Source organism: Mustelus asterias, unplaced genomic scaffold, assembly GCF_964213995.1.
Source record: "Mustelus asterias unplaced genomic scaffold, sMusAst1.hap1.1 HAP1_SCAFFOLD_654, whole genome shotgun sequence".
Classification (NCBI taxonomy): domain Eukaryota; kingdom Metazoa; phylum Chordata; class Chondrichthyes; order Carcharhiniformes; family Triakidae; genus Mustelus; species Mustelus asterias.
In genome coordinates, this window is record NW_027590603.1 from 200,763 (window position 1) to 212,399 (window position 11,637).

The 11,637-nt window shown below is 57.8% G+C and overlaps 1 protein-coding gene across 1 annotated transcript; it reads left to right on the forward strand.

Moving 5' to 3' along the window:
* The first annotated feature begins 279 nt into the window (after positions 1-279).
* Positions 280-10,347, forward strand: LOC144487220 (CD209 antigen-like protein D). Its single transcript, XM_078205292.1, has 5 exons — positions 280-1,456; positions 5,151-5,483; positions 6,447-6,595; positions 7,774-7,877; positions 10,018-10,347. The coding sequence occupies exons 1-5, from the start codon at positions 1,417-1,419 to the stop codon at positions 10,199-10,201; spliced, it is 810 nt and encodes a 269-aa protein (XP_078061418.1). The 5' UTR covers positions 280-1,416; the 3' UTR covers positions 10,202-10,347.
* The last annotated feature ends 1,290 nt before the right edge of the window (positions 10,348-11,637 follow it).

Below are 11,637 nucleotides of genomic sequence, written 5' to 3' on the forward strand. Positions count from 1 at the left end.
TCTCTCGCTCTCGGTACACTGACTGGTGTCTCTCAGTCCTCTCTCTCTCTCTCAGGGAGATATCTGTACACTGACTGGTGTCTCTCAGTCCCCTCTCTCTCTCTCAGGGAGATATCTGTGCACTGACTGGTGTCTCTCAGTCCCCTCTCTCTCTCTCAGGGTGATATCTGTACACTGACTGGTGTCTCTCAGTCCTCTCTCTCCCTCTCTCAGGGAGATATCTGTCCACTGACTGGTGTCTCCCAGTCCCCTCTCTACAGACAAAGCATACCGTTCATAGAGAAGGAAAGGAGAGGGTGCAGAATGTAGTGTTACAGTCACAGCTCGGGGTGTAGAGAAAGATCAACTTAATGCGAGGTAGGTCCATTCAAAAGCAGCAGGGAAGAAGTTGTTCTTGAGTCGGTCGGTACGTGACCTCAGGCTTTTGTATCTTTTTCCCGACGGAAGAAGGTGGAAGAGAGAATGTCCGGGGGTGCGTGGGGTCCTTGATTATGCCGGCTGCTTTTCCCCGAGGCAGCGGGAAGTGTAGACAGAGTCAATGGATGGGAGGCTGGTGATGGGATTGGGCTACATTCACGACCCTTTGTAGTTCCTTGCGGTCTTGGGCAGAGCAGGAGCCCCAGACCGAGCTGTGATACAACCCGGAAAGGATGCTTTCTATGGGGCATCTGTAAAAGTTGGTGAGAGTCGGAGCTGACGTGCCCAATTTCCTTAGTCTCCTGAGAAAGTAGAGGCGTTGGTGGGGCTTTCTTAACCATAGTGTCGGCGTGGGGGGGACCAGGACAGGTTGTTGGTGCTCTAGACACTGAAGACTTGAAGCTCTCGACCATTTCTACTTCGTCCCCGTCGATGTAGACAGGGGAATGTTCTCCTTTACGCTTCCTGAAGTCGATGACAATCTCCTGGGTTTTGTTGACATTGAGGGAGAGATTATTGTTGCCAGTTCATCAGATTCTCTATCTCATTCCTGTACTCTGTGTCGTTGACAGGGCAAGCACACAGTAAACGGGCCAAATACTGTCAGGGTGTTGCCCTGTGGGCCTGGCTGAGGGAACAAGACCTCCAGTTTCCGAGCTCTGCATTAGCTGAGTTCTGCATGACTCAGGCTCGCTCACTCACACACACACAGAGCAGTTACAACAGAACGGTATTTCCACAAAGGGGAAGGAGGTTAGGCAGCCAGCCAGGCTTTCCAGATCTGGGTGGAACCGACAGCACAAAGATACATCTCGGACAGGAAGGAGAGTCAGGCACCAGGAGATCGATCGCAGTGACCTCAGGAGCTGGAGGACGAGAGGACAGCTGTCGAAACTCACTGACCATGCACACCTCACCAGGGTGTCTCTCTCTCTCTCGTTCCCTCTCTCTCGTGCTCCAGCCTCTATCACCACACTGGACACACAGAAGCAACGGGCGATGGATAAGCTCCTAATCAGACTGCTTGTCCTCACAGTCGGTGAGTTCATTAGCAATCGAGCCCTCAGCACTGACCCTCCCACAGTGCGGCGCTCCCTCAGGACCGACCCCCCCACAGTGCGGCGCTCCCTCAGCACCGACCCCCCCACAGTGCGGCGCTCCCTCAGCACCGACCCTCCCACAGTGCGGCGCTCCCTCAGCACAGACCCTCCCACAGTGCGGCGCTCCCTCAGCACCGACCCTCCCACAGTGCGGCGCTCCCTCAGCACCGACCCTCCCACAGTGCGGCGCTCCCTCAGCACTGACCCTCCCACAGTGCGGCGCCCCCTCAGGACTGACCCTCTCACAGTGCGGCGCTCCCTCAGCACCGACCCTCCCACAGTGCGGCGCTCCCTCAGCACCGACCCTCCCACAGTGCGACGCTCCCTCAGCACCGACCCTCCCACAGTGCGACGCTCCCTCAGCACCGACCCTCCCACAGTGCGGCGCTCCCTCAGCACCGACCCTCGCACAGTGCGGCGCTCCCTCAGCACCGACCCTCCCACAGTGCGGCGCTCCCTCAGCACTGACCCTCCCACAGTGCGGCACTCCCTCAGCACTGACCCTCCCACAGTGCGGCGCTCCCTCAGCACTGACCCTCCCACAGTGCGGCGCTCCCTCAGCACTGACCCTCCCACAGTGCGGCGCTCCCTCAGCACCGACCCTCCCACAGTGCGGCGCTCCCTCAGCACGGACCCTCCCACAGTGCGGCGCTCCCTCAGCACCGACCCTCCCACAGTGCGGCGCTCCCTCAGCACTGACCCTCCCACAGTGCGGTGCTCCCTCAGCACCGACCCTCCCACAGTGCGGCGCTCCCTCAGCACCGACCCTCCCACAGTGCAGCGCTCCCTCAGCACTGACCCTCCCACAGTGCGGCGCTCCCTCAGCACTGACCCTCCCACAGTGCGGCGCTCCCTCAGCACTGACCCTCCCACAGTGCGGCGCTCCCTCAGCACCGACCCTCCCACAGTGCGGCGCTCCCTCAGCACTGACCCTCCCACAGTGCGGTGCTCCCTCAGCACCGACCCTCCCACAGTGCGGCGCTCGCTCAGCACTGACCCTCCCACAGTGCGGCACTCCCTCAGCACTGACCCTCCCACAGTGCGGCGCTCCCTCAGCACTGACCCTCCCACAGTGCGGCGCTCCCTCAGCACTGACCCTCCCACAGTGCGGCACTCCCTCAGCACTGACCCTCCCACAGTGCGGCGCTCCCTCAGCACTGACCCTCCCACAGTGTGGCGCTCCCTCAGCGCTGACCCTCCCACAGTGCGGCGCTCCCTCAGCACTGACCCTCCCACAGTGCGGCGCTCCCTCAGCACCGACCCTCCCACAGTGCGGTGCTCTCTCAGCACTGACCCTCCCTGAGTGCTGGAATCTATCCCGCCACCTCCACCCGACCCCACCACCAACCCGTTCTATAAGACGTGTTCAAACCCATTGAGTGGTTGAGGAAAGGATTGGCCAGTGTTGCTTCAAGTGGGTGAGTTGAGAAGGGAGCGGGAGTGGGGAATGGAGGGGTTGTGAAGGTGAGATGGAGGGAGGGATGGAATCAGACAAAGAACAAAGAAAATTACAGCACAGGAACAGGCCATTCGGCCCTCCAAGCCTGCACCATCCATGCTGCCCCTCTGGACTAAAACTCCCTACCCTCCGGGGACCCTATTCCCATCCCTACTCATGTATTTGTCCAGATGCCCCTGAAAAGTCACTATCGTATCAGCTTCCACAACCTCCCCCGGCAGCGAGTTCCAGGCTCCCACCATCCTCTGTGTAAAAAAGCTGCCTCGTACATCTCCTTTAAACCTTGCCCCTCGCACCTTAAACCTACGCCCCCGGTCATTGATAGAACAGACAGGGGAAGGGGGCGAGGCCTGAGGTGGAGGGAGATTGAGAGTGGGAGGGCATGAGGGAATTGGGTGCAGCAGAGGTGAGGAGGAGGGAGTGAGGGACATTGAGGGTGATTGAACGGGGTAGGAAGTGAGGGAATTGGGGGCAGGAGGGGAGAGGGATGTAGATGAGGGAGTGAGGGATATTGAGGGTGATTGAAGGAGGGAGTGAGGGATATTGAGGGTGATTGAAGGAGGGAGTGAGGGATATTGAGGGTGATTGAAGGAGGGAGTGAGGGATATTGAGGGTGATTGAAGGAGGGAGTGAGGGATATTGAGGGTGATTGAAGGAGGGAGTGAGGGATATTGAGGGTGTTTGAAGGAGGCAGTGAGGGATATTGAGGGTGATTGAAGGAGGGAGTGAGGGATATTGAGGGTGATTGAAGGAGGGAGTGAGGGATATTGAGGATGATTGAAGGAGGGAGTGAGGGATGTTGAGGGTGATTGAAGGAGGAAGTGAGGGATATTGAGGGTGATTGAAGGAGGGAGTGAGGGATATTGAGGGTGATTGAAGAATGGAGTGAGGGATATTGAGGGTGATTGAAGGAGGGAGTGAGGGATATTGAGGGTGATTGAAGGAGGGAGTGAGGGATATTGAGGGTGATTGAAGGAGGGAGTGAGGGATATTGAGGGTGATTGAAGGAGGGAGTGAGGGATATTGAGGGTGATTGAAGGATGGAGTGAGGGATATTGAGGGTGATTGAAGGAGGGAGTGAGGGATATTGAGGGTGATTGAAGGAGGGAGTGAGGGATATTGAGGGTGATTGAAGGAGGGAGTGAGGGATATTGAGGGTGATTGAAGGAGGGAGTGAGGGATATTGAGGGTGATTGAAGGAGGCAGTGAGGGATATTGAGGGTGATTGAAGGAGGGAGTGAGGGATATTGAGGGTGATTGAAGGAGGGAGTGAGGGATATTGAGGGTGATTGAAGGAGGGAGTAAGGGATATTGAGGGTGATTGAAGGAGGGAGTGAGGGATATTGAGGGTGATTGAAGGAGGCAGTGAGGGATATTGAGGGTGATTGAAGGAGGGAGTGAGGGATATTGAGGTGATTGAAGGAGGCAGTGAGGGATATTGAGGGTGATTGTAGGAGGCAGTGAGGGATATTGAGGGTGATTGAAGGAGGGAGTGAGGGACATTGAGGGTGATTGAAGGAGGCAGTGAGGGATATTGAGGGTGATTGAAGGAGGGAGTGAGGGATATTGAGGGTGATTGAAGGAGGCAGTGAGGGATATTGAGGGTGATTGAAGGAGGGAGTGAGGGATATTGAGGTGATTGAAGGAGGCAGTGAGGGATATTGAGGGTGTTTGAAGGAGGCAGTGAGGGATATTGAGGGTGATTGAAGGAGGGAGTGAGTGATATTGAGGGTGGTTGAAGGAGGGAGTGAGGGATATTGAGGGTGATTGAAGGAGGGAGTGAGGGATATTGAGGGTGATTGAAGGAGGGAGTGAGGGATATTGAGGGTGATTGAAGGAGGGAGTGAGGGATATTGAGGGTGATTGAAGGAGGGAGTGAGGGATATTGAGGGTGCTGGAAGGCGGGGAGAGAGACAGAGAGAATTTGGTGTGAGGGGAGGGTTTGGAGGAGACAGTGAGGGATTTGGAGGGAGCGAGTGGGGGAATTACGGGCGATATATTTGTCCCCCGCTGTCGACAGTCACCGGGGAAGACCCTCCCAGTCATTCTCCAACCCTCATTCGTCTCCTCCGGGAGTGACGGCGCGCTGTACCGCCCAAACACCAGGAACGTGGGTCACTCAGAATCACCGCTGAACCCAACACTGACCTTGAACTTTACCCTCTGAACTCTAGGCTCGAACTACCATCAGCTCCAGGCTAAGCACAGCCAATTGGAAGAAGGGCTCAACAACCTACAGGCAAAGTACAGCCAATTGGAAGAAGGGCTCAACAACCTACAGGCAAAGTACAGCCAATTGGAAGAAGGGCACAACAGTCTACGGGCAAACTACAGCCAATTGGAACAGAGATACAAGAGTCTACAGGCTTACTACAGCCAATTGGAAGAAGGGCTCAACAACCTACAGGCAAAGTACAGCCAATTGGAACATGATTACAGCCGTCAAAACAAGAGCTGCGGCCAGTTGTTGGTCGGGACCCGTGAATTATTGAACACCCTCGTTGATGGTAAGTGTGAGCTGGGGGTTGGGTGGTGTTTAGGTCTCCTGAAACCAAGGCCTATCCATGCGGGCAAGCCACCATCTTGAACCCACTGCAGTCCCCGTGCGTGCGTGCGTGTGCGTGTGTGTTCATTTGTGGGACACGGGCGTCGCTGGCTGGCCAGCATTTATTGCCCATCCCTAGTTGCCCTTGGAGGGCAGTTGAGAGTCAACCACATCGCTGTGGCTCTGGAGTCACATGTAGGCCAGACCAGGGTAAGGACGGCAGATTTCCTTCCCTAAAGGGAACCAGATGGGTTTTCCCGACAATCGACAAGGGGTCATCAGTAGATTCTTAATTCCAGATATTTTATTCATTGAATTCAAATTCCACCACCTGCGGGATTCGAACCCGTGTCCCCAGAACATTAGCTGAGTTTCTGGATTAATAGCCTAGCGATTATGTCACCAGGGCATCGCCGCCCCAGTCACAGTCACAGCTCAGGTGTAGAGAAAGATCAACTTAATGCGAGGTAGGTCCATTCAAAAGTCTGACGGCAGCAGGGAAGAAGCTGTTCTCGAGTCGGTCGGTGCGTGACCTCAGACTTTTGTATCTTTTTCCCGACGGAAGAAGGTGGAAGAGAGAATGTCCGGGGTGTGTGGGGGGTCCTCGATTATGCCGGCTGCTTTTCCCCGAGGCAGCGGGAAGTGTAGACGGAGTCAATGGATGGGAGGCTGGGTTTGCGTGATGGGACTGGGCTACGTTCACGACCCTTTGTAGTTCCTTGCAGTCTTGGGCAGAGCAGGAGCCCCAGACCGAGCTGTGATACACCCGGAAAGGATGCTTTCTATGGGGCATCTGGAAAAGGTTGGTGCATGGGGCTGTTTCGGGGATGGAGGGATGGTGCTGTTTCGGGGACGGAGGGATGGTGCTGTTTCTGGATCCAGGGTTGCAATGGAGGTTAAACCATCTTGTTTGCCCTGATTGCAGAATGCATCAACACTTGCCCCAGGGACTGGTCAGAATTCAACAAGACCTGTTACTACTTCTCAACGGAGATGAGCGACTGGCACGGTGCCAACAACTCCTGCGCGGCTAATAATAGCACCCTCGCCATAGTGACCACCGAGAGCCAGCAGGTAGGCGGGGTGGGGGGGGGTGTCAGTGTAAAGCCTCTCTCAGGCCAGCCAGAGGTTCTACCCTCCCTTAGTGGGCAGGGGACGCGGGAAATGGGAGTGCAGCACTGTGGGAGGGTCGGTGCTGAGGGAGCGCCGCACTGTGGGAGGGTCGGTGCTGAGGGAGCGCCGCACTGTGGGAGGGTCAGTGCTGAGGGAGTGCCGCACTGTGGGAGGGTCGGTGCTGAGGGAGCGCCGCACTGTGGGAGGGTCGGTGCTGAGGGAGCGCCGCACTGTGGGAGGGTCAGTGCTGAGGGAGCGCCGCACTGTGGGAGGGTCGGTGCTGAGGGAGCGCCGCACTGTGGGAGGGTCAGTGCTGAGGGAGCGCCGCACTGTGGGAGGGTCGGTGCTGAGGGAGCGCCGCACTGTGGGAGGGTCAGTGCTGAGGGAGCGCCGCACTGTGGGAGGGTCGGTGCTGAGGGAGTGCCGCACTGTGGGAGGGTCGGTGCTGAGGGAGCGCCGCACTGTGGGAGGGTGGGTGCTGAGGGAGTGCCGCACTGTGGGAGGGTCAGTGCTGAGGGAGCGCCGCACTGTGGGAGGGTCAGTGCTGAGTAGGCACCGCACTGTGGGAGGGTCGGTGCTAAGGGAGCGCCGCACTGTGGGAGGGTCAGTGCTGAGGGAGCGCCGCACTGTGGGAGGGTCAGTGCTGAGGGAGCGCCGCACTGTGAGAGGGTCAGTGCTGAGGGAGCGCCGCACTGTGGGAGGGTCAGTGCTGAGGGAGCGCCGCACTGTGGGAGGGTCGGTGCTGAGGGAGCGCCGCACTGTGGGAGGGTCAGTGCTGAGGGAGCACCGCAGTGTGGGAGGGTCAGTGCTGAGGGAGCGCCGCACTGTGGGAGGGTCAGTGCTGAGGGAGCGCCGCACTGTGGGAGGGTCGGTGCTGAGGGAGTGCCGCACTGTGTGAGGGTCAGTGCTGAGGGAGCGCTGAGATACAGGAGTTGTGTGTGTGTGAGAGAGAGAGAGGGTTGTAGAGACCTCCCCAGATACCGGAGTGTGTGTGTGTGAGAGAGGGGGGTAGATAGACTTCCTTGATGATCACCTGAGGATGGTAGGAGACACCTGGAGCTCTGGTGAAGGGCCGGCGTACATTGCTGATGTTCGCACTCCGTTTCGAATTCCCTCACACTTGTTCTCTTGTCCTCCAGAACTTGATTGCGAATCACGACAGTGAGAAGCGCTGGATCGGGTTAACTGACCTGGACCAAGTTGGCGTCTACGTCTGGGTGAATGGCGAGCAGTTGCGGAAGGGGTAAGTACCCTCTGGCCCGCAGCGAGGGCAGGGAAGGCCCCAGGCTTCATCACCGGCCTGCAGTGCCTACAGGACTGGTGACTCACCACATCCACCCCGACACCATCCCCGGCAGCAAAGCGATGGACAATAAACAGCAACCTCCCCACTCAGAGACGCCTCGGAGCTCTCCACGGCTGTTGTGAAGTCACATGGGCCTTTGTTTAAACCATGGTGTTGAAGCCTGCCCTGATGTTATCTACATTCTGTCAGCTCCTTGGACTTCATTAAACATCCCATCATTTATTCCCCCATCCCTAATTGCCCCCACGAGAAGGGGGTGGGATGGCCGCCATCTTGAACCCGCTGCGGTCTCCGTATGTGGGTGGTGTAGGTACACCCACGGTGCTGTTAGGGAGGGAGCTCCAGGATTTTGACTCCAGCCACGCACATCTTTGGACACCAAGGGGCAATTTAGCATGGCCAATCCACCCAACCTGCACATCTTTGGACACTGAGGGAGTATTTAGCACGGCCAATTCACCGAACCAGCAGATTGTGGGAGGAAACTGGAGCACCCGGAGGAAACCCACACAGACACGGGTAGGACGTGCAGATTCTGTGACTCGGGGAGAAGGTGAGGGGGGCGGGGGTAGCAGACGCATGGGGAACACCCACCGCCTGCAAGTTCCCCCCTCCGAGTACTCCCCAACCTGACTTGGAAATATATCGGCTGTTCCTTCACTGGAGGGTCGGTGCTGAGGGAGGGTCAGTGCTGAGGGAGCGCCGCACTGTGGGAGGGTCGGTGCTGAGGGAGCGCCGCACTGTGGGAGGGTCAGTGCTGAGGGAGCGCCGCACTGTGGGAGGGTCAGTGCTGAGGGAGCGCCGCACTGTGGGAGGGTCAGTGCTGAGGGAGCGCCGCACTGTGGGAGGGTCAGTGCTGAGGGAGCGCCGCACTGTGGGAGGGTCGGTGCTGAGGGAGCGCCGCACTGTGGGAGGGTCGGTGCTGAGGGAGCGCCGCACTGTGGGAGGGTCAGTGCTGAGGGAGTGCCGCACTGTGGGAGAGTCAGTGCTGAGGGAGCGCCGCACTGTGGGAGGGTCAGTGCTGAGGGAGCGCCGCACTGTGGGAGGGTCAGTGCTGAGGGAGCGCCGCACTGTGGGAGGGTCAGTGCTGAGGGAGCGCCGCACTGTGGGAGGGTCAGTGCTGAGGGAGCGCCGCACTGTGGGAGGGTCAGTGCTGAGGGAGTGCCGCACTGTGGGAGGGTCAGTGCTGAGGGAGCGCCGCACTGTGGGAGGGTCAGTGCTGAGGGAGCGCCGCACTGTGGGAGGGTCGGTGCTGAGGGAGTGCCGCACTGTGGGATGGTCAGTGCTGAGGGAGCGCCGCACTGTGGGAGGGTCAGTGCTGAGGATATGCCGCACTGTGAGAGGGTCAGTGCTGAGGGAGCGCCGCACTGTGGGAGGGTCAGTGCTGAGGGAGCGCCGCACTGTGGGAGGGTCAGTGCTGAGGGAGCACCGCACTGTGGGAGGGTCAGTGCTGAGGGATTGGCCATGCTAAATTGCCCCTTAGTGTCCAAAGATGTGTAGGTTAGGTGGATTGGCCACGTTAAATTGTCCCTTAGTGTCCAAAGATGTGCAGGTTAGGTGGATTGGCCATGCTAAATTGCCCCTTAGTGTCCAAAGATGTGCAGGTTAGGTGGATTGGCCATGCTAAATTGCCCCTTAGTGTCCAAAGATGTGCAGGTTAGGTGGATTGGCCATGCTAAATTGCCCCTTAGTGTCCAAAGATGTGTAGGTTAGGTGGATTGGCCATGCTAAATTGCCCCTCAGTGTCCAAAGATGTGTAGGTTAGGTGGATTGGCCATGCTAAATTGCCCCTTAGTGTCCAAAGATGTGTAGGTTAGGGTGGATTGGCCATGCTAAATTGCCCCTTAGTGTCCAGAGATGTGCGGGTTAGGTGGAGTTCTCCCTTGGTGTCCAGTGTAACGGGGTTCCCGGGATTCTGGCCGTATTATTTAGTGCCAAGTGAGACCACCGGGCCCTGGGGAGGGGGTTGCAATAGAGAGCAAGTTCGGGAGGAGGGAGACGAGGGTTGATTGGCTGGGAAAGGATCTCGACGGTTCCCACGCCAGCGACTTGCTGACTTGTTGCTTTTTCCCGGCAGGTTTTGGGCCAGGGGGGAGCCAAATAACCCGGGCGTGGAACGGTGCATCGTCAAAGGGGGGCGATACCATCCCAACAAATGGAACAATGATCTCTGTTCTGCCAGACACCGCTGGATTTGTCAAACCAGCTTATTTGAGTACCTGGCACGGCGATTTGGACTTGAGGCGTTTCTTCGCCAATAGGTCTGTGAATTATTCTATTTAAGAAACGTTTTGAACTCTCTACTCCCCGGTGTCGCTGTTACAACACCATCACTTCCTGTTTTCACACTCTTGTATTCAAACTTGGCCACTTGGCCCACTAAATAAAACACCTACAAGTCATCATTCCTGGAAATGTTCTGACAATATGGTCATGAGTATCTCTGTCCCCTTTTGCAATGGTGACTACAACTGTGCGCGGTGCTCCCAGTGTGGGTCTAACCGAGGGATACGGAGACCGGAACTGTGCACGGTGCTCCCAGTGGGGTCTAACCGAGGGATACGGAGACCGGAACTGTGCACGGTGCTCCCAGTGGGGTCTAACCGAGGGATACGGAGACGGGAACTGTGCACGGTGCTCCCAGTGTGGGTCTAACCGAGGGATACGGTGATCGGAACTGTGCACGGTGCACCCAGTGTGGGTCTAACCGAGGGATATGGAGACCAGAACTGTGCACAGTGCTCCCAGTGTGGGTCTAACCGAGGGATACGGAGACCGGAACTGTGCACGGTGCTCCCAGTGTGGGTCTAACTGAGGGATACGGAGACCGGAACTGTGCACGGTGCTCCCAGTGTGGGTCTAACCGAGGGATACGGAGACCGGAACTGTGCACGGTGCTCCCAGTGTGGGTCTAACCGAGGGATACGGAGACTGGAACTGTGCACAATGCTCCCAGTGTGGGTCTAACCGAGGGATACGGAGACTGGAACTGTGCACGGTGCTCCCAGTGTGGGTCTAACCGAGGGATACGGAGACCGGAACTGTGCACAGTGCTCCCAGTGTGGGTCTATCCGAGGGATATGGAGACCGGAACAGTGCACAGTGCTCCCAGTGTGGGTCTAACCGAGGGATAGGGAGACGGGAACTGTGCACAATGCTCCCAGTGTGGGTCTAACCGAGGGATACGGAGACTGGAACTGTGCACGGTGCTCCCAGTGTGGGTCTAACCGAGGGATACGGAGACCGGAACTGTGCACGCTGCTCCCAGTGTGGGTCTAACCGAGGGATAGGGAGACGGGAACTGTGCACAGTGCTCCCAGTGTGGGTCTAAACGAGGGATAGGGAGACGGGAACTGTGCACGGTGCTCCCAGTGTGGGTCTAACCGAGGGATACGGAGACGGGAACTGTGCACGGTGCTCCCAGTGTGGGTCTAACCGAGGGATACGGAGACTGGAACTGTGCATGGTGCTCCCAGTGTGGGTCTAACCTCGGGATACGGAGACCGGAACTGAGCACGGTGCTCCCAGTGTGGGTCTAACCGAGGGATACGGAGACCGGAACTGTGCACGGTGCTCCCAGTGTGGGTCTAACCGAGGGATACGGAGACCGGAACAGTGCACAGTGCTCCCAGTGTGGGTCTAACCGAGGGATACGGAGACTGGAACTGTGCACAATGCTCCCAGTGTGGGTCTAACC